The sequence below is a fragment of the Pholcus phalangioides genome, unplaced genomic scaffold, assembly GCF_987345545.1.
Source record: "Pholcus phalangioides strain wild (caught in Gottingen) unplaced genomic scaffold, Ppha-v1.0 ptg000008l_1, whole genome shotgun sequence".
NCBI lineage: Eukaryota > Metazoa > Arthropoda > Arachnida > Araneae > Pholcidae > Pholcus > Pholcus phalangioides.
In genome coordinates, this window is record NW_028301601.1 from 30,621,675 (window position 1) to 30,646,769 (window position 25,095).

Below are 25,095 nucleotides of genomic sequence, written 5' to 3' on the forward strand. Positions count from 1 at the left end.
ACAGTGCACTTCCAATTTCCATCCGTCTTCGACGGCGCTTCCAGGAATGACGGGGTTGTCAGCTTGGCAATAGAGGAATTTCCCATTATCCTCACTGCTAGGCGTGAATGACAGTACGCTTGTAGTGACATTGCCATCTGCGGATATCTCGTTGTTCGGGGTCTTCAGTTTCGTGCTCCCTTTCCGCCACGTTATCTCGGCCGGGGGTCGTGACCCCCTCGCGTCGCAAACGAACTGGACAGTCTTCTTGGCGGACAGGCGGCGACGCTTGCCGCGGACGTTAACTGAAACTGGCCTAACTGTAAGAAAGGAATGTAAGCAATATATGCACTAATGTCTCAGATACGCACAAACATTCAAATGATTTCAATATAGATAATAACTTAGGCGGAACAAATCACACACATTTCATAGACTGAAAATTACTTTGTAGGTCATTTTCTTGAATTGTGTTTCAATGTACGAATGAGATGCGTAATCCAAGCAACTGAATACGCATGAGATGATTCATATTGGAATTTCTCGAAAGTTTTGCAGCATCTGCGAATGAACATTCTTGGTGGCATGTATGACATGTGATTGAACAAATTGGAAAGTAAAAAGTAATCAGAAAAGTAAATCACTAGGAAATGTTATAGATTAAGGTTAATATCACGTTGATAGATGCAGTCAACCCTCGGTTTACGAACATCTCGGTTTTGCGAACGACTCGGTTTACGAAAAACAAAAAACGATTCGGCTTACGAACTAATCCCGTTTTACGAACAACGAAAAGTGGTCTATAAATCTTGAAGGAAATATATTTCAGAAGTCGAGATTACAATTTTTTTGACAGATTTGGTCATTTTTCATTAATTGTAAATTCACCACTAAATACCACCCCCCTTATCCAGCCTATGGGTGAACATGTCATTTCAAACTTTATGAAGTTCTGAAGAGAACCTTTTTGAAAGATATTTTGTAACAATATGTGGCGTGGAACTAATAGTAGTCAGTAACTTCAGGGAAAATTATTTTATCATTCTGCATTTGCATAGTTCTTCTTTATAAAACTTGGCAGCAAGTGTTTTACAGAGCCATCACTTTGGCTTGGAACATATTCTGCTGCCAGATAGTGTCATACTGCTCAATGTTTCCGCTTTCAGTCAGGGTCAGGTGGGTCAAAAATCTTTGTCCAAAGAGTCAAATCAGAAGATACCTTTCGGGGAGAATATCGAGAGCAAGCTCGGAAGTTCATATAGTTAGACTGACCATACTTTATCACGAAAATACGGAAAATAAAAGGTAGTTTGCCGGTTTTCACCATGAAAATTGCCAAACGTGAGAATGATTGCTAATTATACGTGAAGTGACTGAAAAATGTCAGTGGGCGAGAAATAAGGGCGGGCTACCGTTAATTGCAGTGTACTAAAATGCATTTAAAAAACATGCATGACGTATATGCGACATGGACATGTGTTCATCATCGTTATTCAATTTATATATAATGAAAATTTTGATACATGATTTCGGTTGAGACTGAAAATTCACGTAAGATTCGTAAAAAACAAAACGGACATTTGATTTTTAAAAAAATCGGGACGACCAGAATTAGGGAAATATCCCGTAAAACACGGGCCATATGGCCACCGGACATTTCTAAAAAAATAGAAAAAAAAAAACATTGGATAAAAAATCAAATGACCAGATATACAGCTAAACTTCCGACTCATCCTAACGAAATATGAGCATAAACTTCATGTCAAATGACTAATTTGATATACTTTGGAGCTCGAAATGAGTACATGTCAAAAGAAACACGTGGAGTTCAAAGGAAATGTTTGAACATGACAATTTTTTATTTTTTATTTTTAATGTCTCCAATTTTATCCATCTTTGATAACTTTTTAAGACCTTTTCAAGGAAAGGTAGTCATTTCCTTTGATACCGACTAAGAGCCTTTCATCTCTCCAAACTTTTTTTCCTGTCTCAAAGTCAGATCTCAAATAGATAGGATATTCCTATACATACACCCACTTTATCTATACCAAACGCTGCTTTATTGCTGCCAGTGAATGATCTTGTCTTTCTTTTTTATATATATATATTTTAAGTATTACTTTGACGGGGAAATTCCATTGAATTCTTTTAATCGATTCTAAACACTTAGAAGAAAAATACTTTTAGGACATCCGGGGTTTTTACTTTGCAGCTCAAGGAAAAGAAAGCGGGATAAAAACATTATTTATTAGAAATTGTCGAATATACCTTACCTTGATACACTAACTCGAGCTATTATTATTATTTTGGTTCGTATATGTCATGGTAAATGTGATAAATTGGTTATATATATATATATATATATTATTAGAGCCTTGATTATATGCACTTAAAAATGCCGAAATATATACTATCTTCACACACATCCATATCTTCTTATGGGTATGTTTTTTCTGCCACCTCGTTTAGGCAATTTGCCACTTGTGTCTTTTGTGTTTATATTTCAAAAATCTTGAAAAAAGTTAAAAATTCGAAAATATGTACAAAAATGAGAAAATATGCGTTGAAAAATCACTGTGCAAAAAAAACCAGATATGTTTTTAAAATGCATATTTCCTATTTGTTAGTGCATATCGATTTACCTCCTCTCATATGCATATACTGCATATGGAAATAACTTCTAAATATTTTTTGTTTGAGCATCAATTTCTAGTTAGTCGTGGCTGTTCAGTGACCAAAATAACAGTAAAAAATAATTTCGAGACTATTTCCAAAAGAATTGAACATTTTTGACGCTAACGCTGAAACGCAGTTGATATTTGAAAAAAAAAATCCTACCTGCGGGAAAAACAACCTGATGTTATGAAAATATTATGGGTAATATTTATTTGAAAAACTATGAAAAAGTGATTGAGCTTCAATAAACATTCACAAATATGCACTTATTCAGAAGCTTCTTTGATTTTATGCATTTATATGCATTAATGCTGGAAAAAGAACATCCTTTGCATGTAATCCGGGCTCTAGTTATTATGCATAATAACCTGTTATGCACACAAAATTTCGTATCGTTTCGGTAAATTTGATAAACTTATCGTTGAAGCCCGGAAGGCACTAAAATGGTCGAAATAGGCAGGTAAAACGGCAGGCACTAAAAGAGTTCTTAAAATAGACACTGAAAAAAAGACATTTATATGGAAGAAAGAAACAATAACTAGAAGATAAGATATTAAGGGTCTGAACACTTAAAAAGGCTGGAAAAAATGATTGCACTTACTCCGTCTTATGCTTCAATTTCAGCTTAACTTAGGTGATAATGCAGTTATACAGTTGACGCCGATTTTTATTTATAATCGCGGATAATGCTATCATTCGGGGTACTGCTTTCAATTTTGCAAAAAACGGAACAGACCAATATCCCAACATGGGAAAAATTTCGTTTATAGTTATCGGGACTTCGGATAATGTTATATTTTTCAGACGAAAGTTGTTTTTTGCATTCCGAAGTTAAGGTTTAATCGAACTTATTTTTCTCCCTGTAAGTTACCGCTATCACGCTGCAAGACTATGTAGGAGGCTGTTCAGAAGGTGTTCTTCTTCACGCCCTTTTGTTGACAAACAATTCCCTACTTAATGTCGAAATCGTATTCGCTGCTGTCCATGTACGTGTGAAGCCTTCCTATGTGAAGGCAAATGCATGACAATAAAAAAAAAAAATGTTATTTCCATTTCTTGATCAGTTTCTTTCAGCTGCCCAGATTCGAATTTCTGTTTCCGAGAGATTTTCTCAAGGAAATGTATAGAGCGTATTGGGCCCATTATGAAAAGTACCGTCATTCGTAATACATATTACACAGTTTCATCCTAACGTATCGCAATGGCTGAACAAAAAAAAAAAAAAAAAAAATCGCTGCATTTTTGTTTAAAAGCAAAAATGGAAAGCCCCATTCTTGAATTTAAAAAAAAGGAACGATTGAACATTTTGCTACCGATTATATGAAAAGAGAAACACTTGTCCCGTTTACCGTGGTAACCGAACTTGTAAACGGGACTTTTTCCAGATAGGTTATCATTCCGGAATTATTATCAGAAACCCCAAGTCCAAATCTGATCGTATTAAGCGGCTTGGACGGTATTATGAATTAATTTCATGAAAAAAATAAAATGTTTGTGGTCCCTCAAGATTAAGTCAACCATCACCAGGCGCGGAGCCCGTAGAGAAAATAATCGTGGGTTTCCTTCGAGCTACGAACAATTATCATTCATTTTATTGTACTGTGTGGAATATTCATCGTCATTTCTGCAGTTGAAGCACAGCTACTTTGTATTGCTGTTTTTAAAAAAAAATTCTTTCATTTATAGCATTATCACGCATGCAGGACTTCTTCAAGCACGAGACCCAGTGTGGCAGGAAATGCCACACCTCTGAGGGCGGCTCCGGTCAATTTAATTGAATCCTGAACATGCATCTAAACTAAATATGGCCATGGTTTTTTGTGTGTGCAGTGTATTTATGGAGTAAAAAACAATCAAAACAACATGGGCTCCCAGGACCAGAGCTCTGTCGGCTCCTACCCTATCCTGTGTGAGCCATGGCAACAACTGATGACCTTTGCACAGTCATCGGTCAGCTATACATATACAATACATTCCAATGCGTCAGCAAGACGTGTTATGTGAAGCCTAGGAGAAAAAAACTTCTAAATTTTTCTTCATGCATGGGCTGCGTTTGCCTGAAAGAAAAATGTTCACGTCTGACATCATCCGGCCACAAAGCAAAGTTAATGTATGACAACACTAAATTTTCTATCGCTCAGGCACTTACTCTAAATTAGGCTGGAAGGTCCCTTATCTTTCAGGCTTATTTAAAGACTTTTATTTTTGATAATAATTAATGCTATGTGAGTTTGAAAACTTCGAAAGAATTGCTCTTTTTAAAATCGCCATGCCCAAAATATCCAAGTGCTCCAGAACATGGCTACTGGAATTCACGAATAAACTTAAAAATATACTTAAATATGCATTTATGGCATGAAAAATTCATAAAAGACATTTTTACAAGAAAAGTTTGAAAATAGGCAAAAAAATAAGCATTTATGGCATTTTGTCTGAATTTAATGGCTCTGCTCATTATAGATAACACGGGTTTACAAAAGAATTTATTTAAAGCTTTATTAGTTTAGATATAACTCATTTTTATATTATTTTGAGGGTTAATTCCAAAACTTCAATCCATTTTTTTTCAATTACATCAGGTTTTTTTACAAAACGATTTAATATTTTGGGAAATAGCTCAAATCCAAAGATTTTGGAATTTATATTTTATCAAATTATAAATGCATACCATACCTCTGTCATTATAATGATTTTAGGCTCTAAAATCAACGAAATATCTTATATTTATTCATAACGCACAGTTTCAATGTGATTTGTATGCTGATTTTTTGCATTACGATTGAAATTTTTTTTTCATCTCAGAAAGTAGAGCCCAACTGAAAAAAACCAACACCCGGTTTGGAATCAGCAACCCCCAGAATCATCCTAAAATCATCTTCGAGAACAAAATCAGTGTTGAGCAGCGTGATGAACGACTTTGAAAGTTATTCAGACTTACAATTCATATCTAATTTCACAGATGATTCAACGGGTGGAGATATCTTATTATTCGCAGCTCGACATGTCACCAAAGCGAAAAGGTCTTTCCTCTGGAGTTTGGTCAGTGTCAGCTCGTTCCGTATTATTCCCGGTGATGTCTCTTCGTACGTGTCGTCCACTATTTTCTTACCTTTCCACCATGTTAGAGTTGGCTCGGGCTTACCTTAAATACGAGAAAGAACAACAAAATAAAATAAAACAGATCCCACAAAGAGATAAATTAAAATTTCATCTATTCTAAGAACACTAAATAGAAGAAATAAAACTAACATGTTGGACACGGAGTAAAAGAAAATTACTGATAGAATGATTTCATTCAAGGAATTCTAATTATCTTGCAGCAGTAAAAGTTATATCTCATTTTACTCTTGTGCCGAAAAAAGGCATTTTATCATTTATACAATATATACTTTTTTTTTAAATTTAGTAAATTCTCTATAAAAGACTGCAATTTTAATTTCTCAGCAAATCCAATTACCTTTCCTGAAGTCGATAAAAAATTTATGACTGGAATACAATGTACACTTTCAGAGCAAATATACTAATTAGAACTGATGGGAAGTAAAAGAATGAAGAATTTTTTACTTCTATCTTTCGAAAGAAAAGAACTGCTTTCATCAAAGGGAAAATATTTTCGTGCTAAACTTATTTTTTAGAGATTTCTCAATCAATTTTTTCACGTGATTGGTAAATAATATATATTTTTTTTTATTATTTGGATTGACGTTTCTGTTTACTTATTCCTTTAATTCGGCCTTTCTTTTTTCTTACCGAAATATCTTAATTCTTCACTAGAGATTTAGTTTTATATATTTCTCTGCCGAATTGGAAAATTTTTCGAATGAATATCGAAATAAATTGAATTACAATAGTTATTAAATAAAAATATATTAAAAGAATAAATTTATTTATTATTGTAATTAAATTATTCTATAGCAGAAATGGAATAGAAGTCATAAAGAACTGATGCAGATTAACAATAAAATGACAACGTATCGTCGATACTAAATATTTTGTCTGTTAGATGAGAACGGTGCTGTAATAGAAATGAATTCATGATAAAAATGATTATTAGTGTATGTGGTATAATACTTGGAACTTGTACGATGTGAGGGCATATAATTCTACTGTAAATGAAAGATGTAATTTCAAATTTAATTTCCAAAACATATCAGAACTGCTTTAGGGATTGATTTTAAAATTAATGCGAGAATTCATTTTAAAATTAATGCGAGAATTCATTTCACAACTGACGTGAGAATTAATTTCAGAATTAACGAGAGAATAATGTTCAGAATTAATAAGAGAATTAATTTCAGAACTGATGAGAGAATTAATTTCAGAACTGAGGAAAGAATTAATTTCAGAACTAATGAGAAATAATTTATTAATTACTGGAAGAAATCACTTCATTTAGAATTATTAGACGAGGTTTATCTCGAAGTCATTGAAGATTCATAATTCCAAATACAAATACAAATACAACACCACAACAGGCAAATTGCCCAACGAGGTGGCTGACTTAAGAACATCATGGATCCCCGAGCCATTTTTTACCCTACCTACTACTGCTATACCACACATGCACCCCGCCCACAACCCCCCAACGAATCGGTACATGCGGGAATGTGCGTGTACGTGTAGTGAAACCTGGCATGGAGTTTTTTGTTTCTCTGTAATGCTTGTTATGTGTAGTGCTGCCATCTGCCACCAGTTTTTCAAACTATGAGTGAAGTGTTATGATTGAATGATTTTTCGTTGTAGGACTGTTGCTCTCTGTGGCGAGACTTTTTAACGGGGAGATCGGCTCGCATTTGCGCCTTGAAGTTGGGAACCACAGAAAACCAACTTCAGCCGACCACCACTGTGGGGTTCGAACCCGGATCCTCGCATCGCGAGTCCGTCACTATAACCACTCGACCACCACAGCGGCAGATTCATAAAAAAATATTTTCCAGACTATTTAAAGAAATATTTTAAGAAACAACATAAATTATTTCCGGAATTACTGGAAGAAATTCATTAAAAATTAATTAAGACTCGCACATTAAATGATTTCAGCATTGATTGAAATATTGAAATAATTGATATTTGATGGAAAATGATTTCAGAATTGATTGAAATCCATATTCGGTGAAAAAAATATTTTCAGGACAAATAAAGTTTTAAAATAATATACGGCTTCTCGTTTGACTCGAAGAACTGCGCCCCGTTGTCCGCTGTACCCACTCGCTAGAACATTACTATGTGATTCCATAAACCGCAGTAGGACTTGTTAGCCCTTGGGCCTCACGGATATTTTTTTTGGCCCAGGTTGTATGAGAGATTGAAAACTCTGACAGTAGATACTTTTCATGGTCAGTAGTTTTCGTCTATTTTTCATGGTGATTTTGGTTTCACTGTGGTGTTTCACCCGCTTTTGAAGGTGCTTTTTCTTGCAATTTTCCTCCGTTTTGCGAATTCGAATATGGCACTAATTTTTTTTTTGGTTGTTGGCAGCAGGATAGACAGAACAACAACTTTGTGATTTGGTTGTTGATCACAAGGTAACCGTATAAAAAGTTGAAATATTTTTATTTTAACAACTATACAAACCCTTACAGCATGAATGACGTATCTGAGTACTACACGTTGTTTTGATACCTTTTTTTAATTGGAATTATGCATCTAGAATCAAGAGTTCGACAGTAAAACATTATAAACCCTGTTACCTATGCACCCTGTATAATAACTAAGGTGAAAATAAAACGACCATTTTTTAATTACTAGCCACTTCGTTGGACTTAATGCCTGTCCTATTAATTATATTTAAAATAAAAACGAGAAAACAACATCACATCGCACGCATTTAAATGACTCAGTAAATAAATTTCCTATTGGAATAAATATCGATTAGAAATTTCTGAGACGAAATTAATTTATTTCTCTTTCAAATTTTCTCATTCAAAAAAAAATCCAACATCAACTATAATTTGAGCAACGGGGGGGGGGGGAGAGAAACGACTTGATCAGCTAATTTGGTGGTTCTTATTTAAAATTAAAGTATACGTATAAAAGAATGTTTGCTGGAGCTAATTAACTTTACTCTTTTTCCCCAAATTTAATCGTTATTTCCCCTAAATACGTACATTAAAACGATAATTTCGTCTCGTTTTTTCCCCCCTCTTATGTCCTTTCAATTTTATACACTGCATGTATATAAATATAGAGAGTTTAAATCATTCATGAAATGCAGATTTAATCATCTTTACTTTTAATTAAATTCCTGTCTCCGACTCCGATTGAGTCTTTTTAGCTCACAAGGAGGTGAGGCTTTCGAATTCGAGCTGAATCCAAGCAGAATTTTATCCAGTTAAACGAAATTTCTCTCTCTCTTTCTGTGGAAAATTCAGGTTGGCAGGTGAAGTAATGAGTTTAATAAATTTCTTTTCCCACTACCGTTGGAAATGACAGGTAATCCATCAAAAATTTCGGAATCGGGCCTCCTGAGGAAAAGGCAGAGAGGACTTTAAAGAGAATATAGAGAATACAGAGAGAGAGAGAGAGAGGCATGGCTGAGAGCACAGAGACTAGTTTCGCTAACGAACCAAATGTTTAAGTATGATATTTAGTTAGAATATTGCTGAATAATTATTTAGAATGGAGTTGAGGGAAAACTTTTCAACGTGTATGTGTTTGTCTTGCCCTTTTTTAAAAAACGTTTTCGCGACAAGATGTTTAACATGAGGGGAAAATGAACCGACAGCTAATTAATTTACCTCTAATGGGTTATCAAGAGTCGTTAAGTCGTATTAATTAAATAAATTGTGCCAGAAATAATATATGGTGGGAAAAAAAGTTTTATGGGTGTCTTATGTGGCCTCAGCGACCAGTAGGACTCACGCGAGCCACCAATCCGAGAAGAGTAGACGTGAGACTTGGGCTGGAAACGGCATAGGGCTCATTAGAGCCTCCAAGCAGACAGGGGAGATGTAGCCCAGCACCTTTACTGGCCACAGTGACACGAAGGGCCACCAAGCCGAGAAGAGCAGACGTGATCCCGGATCTGGCGTGGCCACGGCAAACAACAAAGGACTCATTAGAGCTACAAAGCCATAGACTTGTGAATTTAATATTGTACATTTTTAACTTTTATTAAATGTGTCTTATATTCGTGTATGTAATACATTTGCATATGCATAATAAAAGCCACCGACACAACCCAGCCCCTCATCGGGGAAAAGGGCTAAAATTGACAATTGGAACCTTGGGTGGTGCACAGTACTAAATGAATTAGATCATATTATATGGTGCTCTTTTCATCTTGCATGTCGTATAAGCCCTATTATTGAGTGTGCTATACTTTCCGTAGCACTGACTATTTTTAAGACAGAATGTATAAAATTCATGCATAAAAATTTTCATGCCCAGTGCAAGGGCATTCATGCCTTTTAGATTCCATGCTGGATGAAGCTGATATTCGGATGATTGAAGCTCGTTAAGGCAGAAAATTATAAAGGATGATATAAAATTATATTCTCTACTACCAGCCGTATCGTACGTGTACATCCTTCAAGGACAGCCGTTCCCAATTAAGGTGTCTAAAATCACCCAGGGGTCCACGGATTTTTTTATTCAGTAGCCCTATTGCATAATAATATAGAAAAAAAAATTATGCTAAGTTGAATAAAATAAATAATAAAAATAAATTACTTAAAAAAAGTTCTAATTAAATTAACGCGAAAAAATTTGTATTAGATTTACAAAAATTGTATTTATGGTGACATCTCTTAAGAGCATGATACGTTGTTTTAGTTTTTATGCAGTCCAGTAGATAGCATTGCCATCCTATCACATTTACTAGTGCTGGATAGAATCTCTTCCATTGTTTGAGAACATTCTCGCTGTTAAATAGCTGTAGTTTTTGCTGCTATAAATGGGGGGGGGGGGTCTGCGGCAGACAGAAAGATTGTTTTGGAGGTCCACGACTAAACGTAACGGTCCATAGGTAATCCCCCATCCCTGGGGGGGGGGGAAGCCGTCCACCATAAAACTATTTAGGAACCACTGCTCTACGGAAATGGTAAACGCAGGAACGCATTGTGGGAGTTTCTCTAACGTATCTACATAGTCAAAGTTATGCTTGTTTTTGTGTAATGCTCGTACTTCCATCTGTCTTGAATATTTTGAAGTCAAAATGACAAATGTCCAAATTTTCATGTTATTGAAGTTTGTGTTGAATGCCAGTCTGTACTATGCGGAGAATGTTTTTCAATTGAAAGACCAGTTTTCAGTGGTGCCTCGGAGAATTGGAAATCACCTTCAACAGATCTCCACTGAGAGCAAAAAGGCTTCGAACCTGTCATCACGATGATTTGGCAACACAGACAAGAGACACGTTAGAGTTTAAATTATAAATCTTGAACTGAAACTGATTCGCCGGTTCGTTTCAATTCAGTTCAAAATTTATATTGGACATTGATGGATGAACATGACAATGAAGTACATAAAAATTTTATGAAAGGAAATAATTTCTATAAATCAAAATTTTCATTATATACAGCAAATAATGTTTATTTTTACTTATTAACTTTTTAATTGCAAAAATAATTAAATATATTGTACAAGCAAGTGGTTTTGATTTGTTTTAAAACGTATAATGGAAAATAAACTGTCATTAAAAAAAAGGGGCTTACCCTAAAATACGCATCATGAAAAATTCGGCATAACACGTTAAAAGCGGCATTATTAGTGTTTGGAATTCCCTAGCCGATAGGTCAAACGAGATGGACTGTTATTATGGCCATCTCGGTCTCCAGACTAAACTCCTTTTGATTTGAGCAGAATTCTGATGCAGGGGGGGGGGGCAAAATAACATTTTTTTTGGCATATCATCAGAAAAAGCATTTCACAGGAAACTACGTCCATCATATGATTATGAATTTTAAGGGCTGAAAAAATGACAATTTTATTTTATTAACTGGCAATGAGACGAGATATTTCGCCTCGAGAACTTTAACAAATGTATGATATTTTGTAAAGCTGATTTCTGAATTTTGATCACTTTTCTGTAACTCCCCTTGCTTTGCACCTGCTGAAAATGGAGCGATGGCCTATACATAAAAAAGATGTCTTTTTAGGCATTTCAGTGTGATTTCTGCTATCATAATTTCAATGCAGGATAATGAAAATAATTGCGGCCTGTACAAGGGTTCAAAAGAGATGGTTGCAACATCTTTTACATTGCATGCCTCAAAATGCTTTAGCCCGGACAACTTACCAATGTTGATTATGTTGTCCTCAAAATATATTGGTCAGGAACTTTGGTTATTTTACACTGCTCAGCACTGATTTTGTTCTCAAGCATATTTCAGTGATTTTAGAATGATTTTGGGGGTGCTGACTCCGAATCTGGCATTGAGGTTTTGTGAGATTGGCTCTAGTTTTTGAGATAAAATAGAAATTTCAATGGTAATACACATCAGTAGCTGAGTTTTTTGTGGATTTATCAGGATACTAGTGCGTTAAGCAACCTAGTTTCTATTGCTAGTATTTTAGTGAGCCATTTTCGGTAGTTACGCGAACATTAGTGTTTGAGTTAAATAAATGTGCAAAACGGTGGATTTTCATGAACAATATATACTTAACAGGATTTCAGCATCGACAAGTGCATAGTCGCTCATTTTGGTTCGAACAACCCACGTTTCACTTACGAGTTGAATGATGTTTATTAATCCGGATACAAGTAGGGTATTCTTATTGAGGAGCGTCTCGGGTTTTCTGAACATTGTCCAGCGATGGTCAAAAAATCGACTGGAATGTTCGGTTTCGATCTCAAAAAGGTCTCTTCGCGTTCTCCTCAAGTGATCCTTCCACTTTTTCGGGCGTAGTTCGTCCTGGATTGGAGTATACTGTCAGGTTTTTGAGACCATAACTTACAGAGGGACATTGGCTTCGTCGAGGGAAGTGCAGATAAAATTAACGCTCTTGATTACACACGTGAGGCTTAAGCTATGAAGAAAAACTTGATTTGTTGAAAAAAATTTGAAACGCGTTTCACCTCTGAAAAAGCGATTATTTTAATAATAGGTTGATTTTTTCCAAGATATAACAGACAACATACACGGCACACGTCGTGCTTCTCCCGTGTAACGCGATTCCGGGAATAGATAACAATTATTAACGCTGCTGACAAGACTGATGAAAAAGCGGGTTTTCATCTGGGGGTGCTGAAAGATCCTTTTTGTTTGCATTGCGATAGTATGTGAAGGTATGTGAAGGGACTTCGCGTAACGGTAATATTTTTTTCTGGATGTAACTGTGGGCGCTATTTCTGTGTATCCGAAGGTAATGTCACTCTACTATTCGTATTAAGGTTTCGACTGGTGGCTGATGCGAAGATGAACTCAGGACAGAAATTTTAACTTCACTGCAGAGGTAGGTGAATTTTCGCCATCCGGTGGCAGTGTCAGCAATGCGAGCATTGGCCAGAGTTACGTCTGACTGTCTATATACGCTCCCGCCAGCGCATACGAGCTCTAAGAAAAGAGTATTCGTTTCCTTTGTAGCGTAGTGGTCTGGTGCGCTCACCCGGTGAGTGCGAGGATGTTGGGTTCGTTTTCGCGCAGGAGCCGTTGAATTTTTATTTCTGGATTCATCTTCGCAAATATTTATTTATATGGATAGCATATGGAAAGGGAATTAAATCTTAAAAATGCAGCTGGGGTACGCCAGTACTCCACGCGAGCATCTGTGTCCCTACTTAGGGCGCGCGTCATCCCGGCTTAAAAAATATTAATTTTAACTTGTTCTTTTTAAAGAAAGCTGACTTCTTATTTGCTAAGTCATGAAGACACGCAAATGAGAAGAGAACACCTTTATTTACAATACCTACCTCCTTGTGTTTCACAGATGAGATGTAAGGATTCACCTTCGTTGTATGGTCCAATCAAACCAGTGAGAACTTCTCCGTTGTAGTCCTTAATGATAGGCGTACTCGGAGGAACTACAACAAACATTAAAATAAACCATCTTACATTCCCAGTACAATAATCAACTGTGAATAAAAATTTTTTTTAATGAAGTAGCTACACATTATAGAAAGACGATTATTCTCTCTCATTAGCTTTGATCAATTTAGAGTGCTCTCAAAATATGATGTCACGAAGAAATTCGATCGGAAATGGCTTTTAATCTTTACGCAGAAGACAGACATACATTCACTGATACCCTGGAGAATAGTCAATCTCCGAAACCATTTTCTGATATTGCGTATATATACGTTACGCCATATTTTCCATTATCCCACATTCATGCGTCCACACACACACACACAGTCAGTGAAATCACAATGTATTGCTGCATAAGAACCTCTTACCTATGTAGATACCGATGACAGTGATAATGACTTCGATGACGTGCATAAAGCCGACTTAAGTAACATCACCACTTGGGAACGTGTGCGTGAGAGTGAGAGAAAGGATTTTCTAGGGGAAACAGCTGCCAATATAGAACTAAGGCTGTTTAATCAGTTCCTTATGTTCCCGAGAGAAGTAACCGGAGCGATGTAAAATGTAAATGCGGGTCGCGCGCGGAGGCGTTCCTCCTCTGCGAAATGCGATTATTTTAATAATAGGCGGATTTTCCGAGATATAACAGGCAACATACACGACACACGTCGTGCTTCTCCCGTGTAACGCGAATCCGGGAATAGATAACAATTATTAACGCTGCTGACAAGATTTGAACTGGGTGTGCTGAAAGGTCCTTTTTGTTCATATTGCGATATTCGAAAGGGAGGTTCAATGTATTAATTTATATAATTTTCAATATTTATTCCCAATTCCTTATCGTCCTTTTAAATGAGGCAAAAATAATATTAGTATGTGAAGGGACTTCGCGTAACGGTAACTTTTTTTCCTGGATGTAACTGTGGATGCTATTTCTGTGTATCCGAAGAAAATGTTACTCCGCTATTCGTACAAACGTTTCGACTGGCAGCTGATGCGAAGATGAACTCAGGACAGAAAATTCAACTCTCCTGTAGAGGCAGTTGAATTTTTGCCATCTAGTGGCAGTGTCAGCAATGCCAGCATTGGCATGTATTAGGTGTGACTGTCCATGTACGCTTCTGTCCAGCGCACACGAGCTCTGAGAAAAGAGGATTCGTTGCCTTTATAGCGTAGTGGTCTGGTACGCTCACCCGGTAAGTCATAAGATGCGAGTTCATTTCCGTGCGGAAGCAGTTGAATTTTTACTCCTGAATTCATCTTCGCATCAGCCAGCTGTCGATGCCTTCGTATTTCAGTGTATTTTTACTTATAAGTTTGTGCATGTGACTTCTACTGACATAACTGTGATCTACCGTTATTGGGTAATTTACTGTTGTTTTACCCCAATTGAACGGTAAGTGAAAATGTGTGAATGATTATCCTCCGTATGAACTGACCATTCAACGCACTTGTCGAATGATCAAGTACGTGACGTTTATGAAATTGATCCCATATTCCTTTTTTTTTGTTGTCAATTTCTTTTTGGTGATTTTTTCTTTCAATGAGAAGCTTAAGAAACGTATTTGCATTAAGTTCTGTTCGCTTAAATCATTGCAAAGGGTCGAAATTTGTGGAAATCAGCTTCAGAAATTTTTAGTCAAGCTTGCAGTTTGGGGATTGTTCCTAGATTATTAAACATTATTGCATCATAGATTTGTTAATATTTCAATTCGTGTTGCATGCTAGTGGACGCCAAATTAAGAATGATATTCAAGCGACATGTCTCAACTTTTGAACTATGTATAATATTGATCAAAAGATGTTTTTTCGAATTTTCAAAAGAATTTTCGAATTACCCAGTTAATTTATCCTGGATCCGTAAAATGACTACGCATTGCGACTTAATCATCGATATTCACGTATGATAATAATCATTAATCATTAAAATTTTATTATCCATTACAGAACTGTTTCCTATAAATTTTAATAATTTACAATATTAATAATTTTTCTTAGCTGTTACATTAGTTCTTTCACTCTTCTGGAATCAACTTCACTGCAGAATTTCTTGACCATTCTTGAAGACCTAATTTACGGGAAACAGCCCATGATCACCCGGACTGAAACTTTCCCAAATTTTGTTAATGATTCTTATGCTTATCAAGGAAATATGCTTTCATTAACGTATTACAATTTGTACGTTCGGTACTTTGCATAGTCTTAATGACGATAGAAAGATTCAGACTTAGATGGTTTACCACGATCCATAGGTTGAACAACATAATCGGTATCAAGTGGTACGGATTCTGGATGCACTCCTGATGAACAAAATGTACATTAAATTATCAAAATCGAGTAGAGAGAAACGAAATTGTTACACTTTAATTTGTTTTTAAAGAGTTGTTGTTTTACAACTTTCTCGCGGGAAAGCAAAGTCTGACTTCTTGTAGAATTTTTCCAAACCAAATTTGCTCACACAAAAATCATGTTTTTTCTTTTCCAACTTCGAATTATCCGAAAAATTCAAAATAAAACAAGGAATTAGAACATTAAATAGGAAAGAAAACTCAAGGGAAGTTCGTAGAAGTTCGAATTCGAGTTCTGTATTAATTAAAGTATTCAGAATCTATTTGTGGTCCCTATAAAGATGCAATGAACCGTCGAAAGGACATTTTGGCTGCCAAAAACGGTGTAGACGAAAAATTTCTCAAATGCTATGATAAAGCAAGTGACGAAATACTTTTCAGCGACCATGACACTGACAAGGAAATGAGGAATTATTTTTTCGTTTCTATATACAACGAAATATTCTTTCTTACTACATTCTCTCTATATTCTAAGGGGTTTTTGAAGTCCAATCTGGTTTCTGGATATATAATAGAACTACAGATATAACTATGATATCCCCTCTTCCGTCTAGATATAAAGTATTTTTATATATATTTTTAGTTCTCCCCACCTGAATTAAATCAGGGCTGAAGAACAGAAATGATAACTGGAATGATACATTTCCACCAAATAACATTATTGATCAACGATAGCGTAGTATAAAAACTATATCCATGATTAAGGATCCTTTAGACACATCTTTTTCCAATCGTGTTATATGTAATAATAATAACAATTGCCCACGAAATTTCATAAAAGCTAATAAAAATCCCGTCATGTCTATGTCAGTGTTGTTCTTCTTGAAATGACAAATGGGTCTTATGAGACTAATTATAGCCAACAGCTAATTTATTATTTAAAAGCCGTCTCTTCTTCTCCTACTATCATCGATCGTCCTGTGTTGGTTTTGTGCACGATCCGTTTCGTCCACAGGGTGTGAGAGGTGGAGGTTAAATGAAAAATGAATCGTCCAGAGGATAAGACGAACGCAATGTTTTCCATTTGTAACAGGTGACAATATGTTTTGAGCAATAAAATGTCAGAAAACTCTTTTGAAATATGGTTTTGACCTCTAAAGGTAGATGCCCTGAAGAAGAAGAAGAAGAAAAAAAAATATATTTCTTTATTATTATTATATTTTTTTTATTATTATCATGTTCAACGTACCACGTCCTCTCTCTCTTCATGGCACTCAAAGACCATTTGTCCAGAATAAATCGTTTTTTCTTTGTATTAGATTTCTCTCATAGTTGGATATCCAGGACTTTGAGCTTCAACGGAAATTCGATGAAACAATCCGGGAAAAAAGCGGATTCTGTATCCGATTACATCCTATGATTCATGATTGTTCTTCATCTAAAGAATCTTTTATTTATTTGTGTGTGTGTGTGTGAGTGTTTTTTTTTGTCATGGCTAGCACGCTATTGGGTATTGGATGCACATGGACCTTGATTTGACCCTTAACTTTACAAGTTTTAATAAGAATTTATCGGGAACGTTTTATCTTACGTTGCGCTTTTCTTTTTATTCGGTATGACTTGTTATAAGTCGCATCTTTCCGGATTAAATGGTGTTTTTTCACTCCTAGTGATCATCAGGGTACCATTTTTTATGCTAGGGAGTTTTCGCACAAAATTTAAACAGTATATTGATGAAACATACAGATTCCGATTTGTCAATTGGAACATGTCACCTTGAAATATCCCAAACTAGTCGTGCGATGCTGGTGTGTGTTTGTGTCTGTTTGGTGAAATTTTCTCTGCTATGTAATCCTCTGAGAACGGGTATGTGTGGACTTTCATGTGCGTCGTGTCACATGGCATCCGTCGATTTTGTTCTATAAGTTAAAAGGTGGTTCTTTTTGACACAGCTGGGTGATTATCCGGCATCTTTAAGCGAGGTGTGACGTTAGTATTATAGCTACAACCAATTTTTTTTAACGATTAGACGTCAATTTGGACACAAAGCTCTAGTTTTGCCACTCGAAGATGGAAGATGACGAGTCCGCCCGATTATATACGTCTTAACGTCTGATTTTTAGTTACATACGCAAACTATACCCGTTTAGTGTCTTTTTCTCGACTTTTGCAATCTACAAAATCATCTGGCGCCAAAGGAAAATGATTCCAAAAAAAAACAAAAAAAAAAACCCGATTTGTAACAAGAAAGCATACTAGCATTCCTGGAAAATTCTTCTCATGACAACTTCATTATATTAGGGGCGTTCAAAGTTCAACCTGGTTGTTGGAAACTATATACGTCTCTCATAAAACATTGATAATCAGAACGCAAATGCGCGGCTGTTATAAAATATTGCTTTGAACATAGGTAGGACAAAGTTAAAGCGCTCTTACTTCAATGAAGAAAAACAATTCGCAAGCATGGACTAATATAGAAAAGTTGGCGATAAGTCGTCATTTCATTTTAAAAAGAAACTGCCTGCTGCCCTCAACAATTTAAATATTCTTGATGAACTATATGTTTAAATCAGAAGTCCGAATTCGGCTCAGTATCGAAAGCCAACCATCATCCGTCGAAAAGTAAGCTGACATTTGATGAGAATCTCTGCCAACTGATGAATGAATACATGGCAAAAAATGAATAGTGTGGTGTGGCCATTCACTTATAATTTTTAGCGACAGAAGTATGCGTGTTTGTCATTTCTGTTTCGCACATTTATATAGCACTTTTCAGTATACATATACTCCTCACGCAATAACGATGTTTAGTTTTCAATTGCAAAATGACATTGGTTTAAACATCGTCAAATGAAAGATATTGACTGAACTATAGATACGGAACTTACCTACAACACGTAAGAGGATGGCAGAATGTCTCGTGCGGGCTTTCTTGAAGTCGACCCTACACCTGTAAAGACCTTCGTCTTCGCTGCTCACCTGCTTGATTTCTAAGACTGCGGGATTCAGCACAGAATTGAAGTAGGCACGTCCGGCAAGTTCATCGCTCGTAGCATGTCGAGCCTGACCTAATCTTCCTCTTCTGGCGTCGATGCTGTAGATCGGCGTCGCTACCTCGTCTTTGTACCACAGCACTAGATAGACTTCGTCGTCGCGCATCGAAGATACGATGTCGCATGGAAGCGTCATCTTACCCCCGGACACGGCGAGCATGAGTTCCGGCACTTCTGCAAGTACAAAACGAACGAGCGTTTCACTGGAAAGGCATGCGTTTATTCATAGATATGAAAATAACATATACAAGTACTCTCAGATCTATGTTCATTAATGAAACAATTCAGTAAGGAGATAATATAATGATATAAACCGAAATGTAACAGATAAGTTTGATTTGAAACTTACAGGCCACAAATTACGTCACCTTGCTGGTGACAGCTATATATATTATATTTAATAATTAATTCATTATTATATTTAATAACTGATTATTATGCATATAACCACCGAGCATTTTGAAAACTTGATAAACTTCTGAGAAAACTTGATAAATTTCCCTATTCACTTTTATATACATCACATTTACCGGCGACTATGCATGCTGCCAGAGCGCAGCGTCATTCGTAAACATTATGAATCGTACTATATGATAATACTTAATAATTCACGCACATGTATTGTATCATTATATCGTGATACGATAGTAAAAATTGTTTCCATCATATCGGAGTCAAAATATGTTCCTAACAGCAAGAATTTTTTTTCACACACCATTTCATATACTACAGTTGAATCCCGTTTTAACGAATACCGTTGTAGCGAAAATCTCGTTTTAAAAAACGTACACTTTTCTAATTCACCCAAATAAGTTATCATATTAACAATGCAAAAACCTTGAATTCCTTTATAACGAAATTTTTCGTTATGACGAAGTGATCTCTCCGGTCTCTTGGAGTTCGTTATAACGGGATTACTTAGATACAATACTGCACTTAGACTGCACTTAGATACAATATTTTTTTCATATTTATCAAATTCACCAATAACACTAACACTAACTGCATAAAAACAGATAAAGGCGATAAATTTCAAGTATTTATCAAGCTTGCCAAAATGATTGGTACGTATGCATAATAACATGTATAAATTACCTCATAATATTTAGTTACTCGTAATGCGGTATAATTATTACATGAATAATTCCTTATGCCAGTGAAAACATGACATTTTGATGTCGAATATATACATGCGAATATCACACGTGAAATTAGTCAATCTCCAGAGAAGCTGTCGTTGCGAGATATTTATCATTCGTTAATGCTTCCAAATGAAGGAAAATTACATAATTTTAAATTCTTACTGCCCCGATAAAAATCTAAATCCTAAAACTCAGAGACAATCTTTTGCGCAAAAAACTCGGAGAATCATAATTATACAGAGTGATATTTCTTTTCACTCACTCACGAAAATGTTTTTCCGAAGAATTCCCCCCAAATACTATTATAAAATTGTCTCGAACAGAGAAATTGGGTTTTTAAATTGCTATCACCTTATTCAAAAAGAATTTCTTCATCTTCTCGTGAAAGATATTTATCTCTTTTTTTAAGAATGAGAAAAAAAAATTATGTCGTATAATATTTCCAAATATTTCATAAAATATTATTCTCTGTTTGGTTTCACGTTTCCGTATTACAATGCGATATTTTCAGAATAATATAACTTTTTTTTTTCCCGTAATTTTTTCCTTTCGAAACCAATTTGTAACGAACAGATTGATCTTACGTCCAAAAAATTGGTAGTTGGGGCACCAAAAAAGTGCAATACATTTATAATAATAAAGGAATCGACTTTTATTCGGAGTTTTTTCTCCAACAATATGCGATACAATGGAGAAAAAAAATGCATTATGAAAATAATTGAGTTCCAAAATCATTTTTTTTTCCACGTCGGATCAAGTCGAAGGTGAAGAGAGGACAATGAATAACTGCAGAAAAATGCTAAAAGGAAAATACAAATAACAAAGTTTAAATGTTTCTACCCACAAAAAATAAAATAGATTTTTCTCGCTCTCAATAGAAATAGCACGAATTTTTTTCATTCGGTTTTGAGAAATGATAGAAAAACGTCGATATACGAAGGCTACGCTCCATTTTTTTTTTTGTATTCTGTAAAGAAAAAAAATTGCGGAAAAAAAAAGGAAAATTATAGGATGAAGAAGAGCAAGACCACGAGAATAGAAAAGGAACTAACAAAAAGGAAAAAAACCCTTAATGTAGAATCGATAGAGTGTATTGAATTCGACACTATGCATGCAGAAACTCTAGCCGCTAGGCTGGTCTCGGGTCCGGAATTTTTCTGGTCTACGTGCCATGAAAAATTTCTCAGGTTCAAGATGGCAGACTTCGATTCTTGGACAGGTTTATGTATGTCTCGGGAAAAAGAGGAGAAGCGCTATCCTTATAATGGAAAGAAATATATTCGAAGTCACGCATTCAAGTCCGTGTGATGTATGTTATATACATACACTTATATAAAGTATATCGTACAGTTGGATCTTCGGCGACGAGCGCAATATAAATGCATAGAGAGTCCAGGATTTTGAAACATACGTACCAACAAGGGACTGGATATGCTGAAAGATATCCTTGAATTTTATGTGATTGAAAAGCATATGTATCAACGGCTGATGTTGCGTTGAAAGCTGTTGCTCTATTTTTGTCTTACTTACAGGAAAGTCAACCTGAAAATGTAATGTTGCGATAGTAAGTTGGTCAGATTGATGAAAATGGTTTTTCGACGTGACAGGAGATGTTCAAAATGTTGCAATTGCTTGATATATTTTTCAATGCCGGAGAATATCGATGCCGGTTCCCTCCATTCGCGGTATAAGCGTACTGTTTTGAAATTTGAGCAATGTATAACTAACAAAATGAAATATTTGTTATTACAAAGTATATCTACTTCAAAATACAGATGCTACCAATTCTCAGAAAATATTATGCATTTCATAAATTTTACAATGTGAACTAGAAAACTTCTCACATTAGTTTCAGTCTTCATTACCTAATACAAATTTGTTGTTAGTACTTATTTGTTTATTTTTCCTAAATCCTAAATATGACATAGTGGCCTGTGGGTTCCGACTGAAATTGGCAATCAGTGCATACCCCTGAGTCATTTCTTAGCCATCCTGGACTAGTAGTGCTATTTTCGCCATGGTTGTATATGTTTTATTTTTAAACTACTTAGAGTTTAATATTACCCATATTGGGTTATTAATCTAGGGGGAAAAGAAAGCTTAAGTAGGCTGGAGGAGAAATAGAAAGCAGAAAGTGTCACTCAACAGGGCAGTGACAGAATGTCACTTCATCAGCCTGTTAGGACGTCATTAAGTTATAATTAATGCTATTCTTTTAACATTAATCATTCATCGTAATGCATATATTACCTACTCTCATTTTTATGTTCAGCGTCAACTATAGATCATATTAATAAATGCGATTATATGTTATTAAATGCAGTTAATTATGATTATTTGATTAAATATATATTATCTACAAATTTGATATTTTGCAGTTGGTCTAATTATTTACACTATATATAGTTGCTTATATACACTTTTCACAATCCCGGTACCTCCGGTCTTTTCATAACCAGAAAGTTTTTGGGTCTGGAAAAAGCTGATATCTGATCTTTTGGGTAAGTGGATATTTCCCTAAGATGTTGGTATTCTGACTCTTCAAGAGTTTGGAAGAGATTATTAGCCAGCTTTTGAGCAAAGGCGTGTATGGTGGGCATTCCTATATCGTTTCTTATACTTCTATTCCTGATGAACCAATTGGCTCCCAGCATAGCTCTTATTGTTTTGTTTTGATATTGTTCTAATTTAACCATGTGTTGATTGCTCGAGTAGAGCCACACTGGTGCAGCATATAAAAGTATGGATCTGATAGCCATTTTGTATACATTTAATTTGTTCTTGATTGTCAATGTTGATCTGCTTGCAAGTATGCGTTTTAAAGTGTGTTTTGCTACGTCTGCTCTTCGTATTACATAATTGCGTTGTTGCACAAATGTCAATCGTTTGTCAATTATTATTCCCAGGTATTTAGTACTTATAACAGGTTCAATGAATTTCCCCCCAACCACTATTCCGGCATCTGGGGGTAGATCTAGTTTTCCTGTGATCCACATAAATACTGTCTTGTCGGCATTAAGTTTAACTCTGCTGTTTTCGCACCATGTTTCGACTTGATCAATTAATTCTTGTAAATTACTTAATGCCTTCTGTGGTTTTCTATCTGTACAAATTATCATTGAATCGTCTGCGTACAGCGCAGTAATACCCTTAATTGCGACTGGAAAATCATTCATGTGATAATTGTGGAGGCAAGGTCCTATAACACTGCCTTGCACTATAGATGATCTAATTCGTCTAGTTGTAGATATTGTGTCATTGATTTTTACATAAAAAGTTCTTGCTGCAAGATAATGACGTACAATTTTAATTATGCTAAAGGGTAGGGCCATTCTAATCATTTTATAGAGCAACCCCTCATGCCACACTTTGTCAAATGACTTACTTAAATCCAACAGTGCAACTGCAGCTGTATCATGATAAATTCTAGCTTCTTGGAGTGTTTCTATAACTCTTAATAATTGTGTGGTTGTAGAATGACCGTCTCTAAATCCATGTTGTTCGGGCCCAATTGTTGGATGAGACTTTTCGTAAGTGTTGATACGTGTTACCACAACTCTCTCGAATAACTTTCCAAAATTACTAAGCAATGAGATGGGTCTCCAATTGCTTGGAAAGTGCAAATCTTGGCCAGCTTTTGGTATAATTTTAACAATTGCTGTTTTCCAGTTAGATGGGAAATATTTGAGCTCCAGCAATCTATTAAAAATTTTGACAATATATTCTAAAATATTATTGGGCAAATTCTTCAGTGCCATATTTGAAATTAGGTCATGCCCAGATGCTTTCCGAATTTTCAAATGTTTTATTATTGCTTTTAATTCATTGATATCTGTTGGAGTGAGAGCTGTTTGTGTTTCAGGTGGAGGATTATCAAAATATTCATTAATAGTTCTAAGCACTCTCTCGACCTGAACATTTGAAGTATTAGTGTTTGGTGAAAATTGCAGTTCAAAGGTATCTGCAAATACTTCTACCTTATCTTCATCTGTATATACCAGTCCATGCGGGCCATGTATAGATGTAAGTCTTTGGCTACGGGGTTTTTGTGCTCTATAAATTTTATAGAACGACCCATCCTCACAATTAGCATCTTCTAGGAACCTTAGAAATCGTTCACTTGTAAATTCCCTGATTTCTCGTCGTGTATTGTTTCGTAATGTTGTATATCTGAGCCTATGTGTAGCATCTCTGGTTCTTTGCCACCTTCTTCTAGCTCTATTCTTTTCTCTTATCATTTCCCTCAGATATCTGGGGAGTGCTAATGGGTTGTTTTCGTTTGACCTTTCCCGAGTGGAATTATTAACAGTGTCCTGCAATTTTTGTGTTAATGAGTTTATTTCATTTTCTATATCTATGGTACACTCACTAGCATTATCTGGTGTTTCAATTCCTGTAAGCACTTGCCTATATAGTGGCCAGTTTGTAATTTTTTTGATTTTTTGTTGTATGGGAATTTCGAAATCAACATCAATAATTGTTGGAATGTGATCTGATGTAAGTGCAGATATTACCTCTACTGCTAAAGGAACACTGAGGTTTTTGACCAGTGTAATATCTAGGACGTCTGGTGTTCGGTTGCTGTCATCCGGATAGTGTGTCGCAGCACTTGGCCCGTATGTAATAATATTTTTATTTCTGCAATACTGCTCTAATATACGTCCTCCTGCATTGTAATTATTTGAATTCCAAATTGGTGATTTAGAATTTAAATCACCGCTAAGAATTGTTGCATAATTGCAGTCAAATATATGATTTAACAGAGAGATATCAAATTGATTATTTGGTGGTTTGTATAAAACACAAATTCGGATTTTTCTAATGCTAGTGAGGTGCAAATCCACTGCCAACGCTTCGCAATCTCGGGAATGTGGGAGGTCAACAATGTCATAATTTAAATGCCTTTTGATATATAAGGCTACTCCCCCTCCTCTTTCGTGCGTTCTATCTTTCCTTATACAATCATAATTTGCTATCTTAGCTGTATAAC

At 35.5% G+C, this 25,095-nt stretch overlaps 1 protein-coding gene across 1 annotated transcript in view; it reads right to left on the minus strand.

Annotated features, from left to right (window-relative positions):
- Positions 1-25,095, minus strand: part of LOC149084183 (neural cell adhesion molecule 2-like) — a 341,669-nt gene that overhangs the window by 116,523 nt on the left and 200,051 nt on the right. Inside the window, exons 2-5 of the mRNA XM_089234530.1 lie at positions 18,799-19,137; positions 13,508-13,618; positions 5,594-5,797; positions 3-299 (exon numbers count right to left, since the gene is read on the minus strand). Of these exons, the coding sequence (XP_089090656.1) occupies positions 3-299; positions 5,594-5,797; positions 13,508-13,618; positions 18,799-19,137 (951 nt within the window). The remainder of the gene's footprint in view (positions 1-2; positions 300-5,593; positions 5,798-13,507; positions 13,619-18,798; positions 19,138-25,095) is intronic.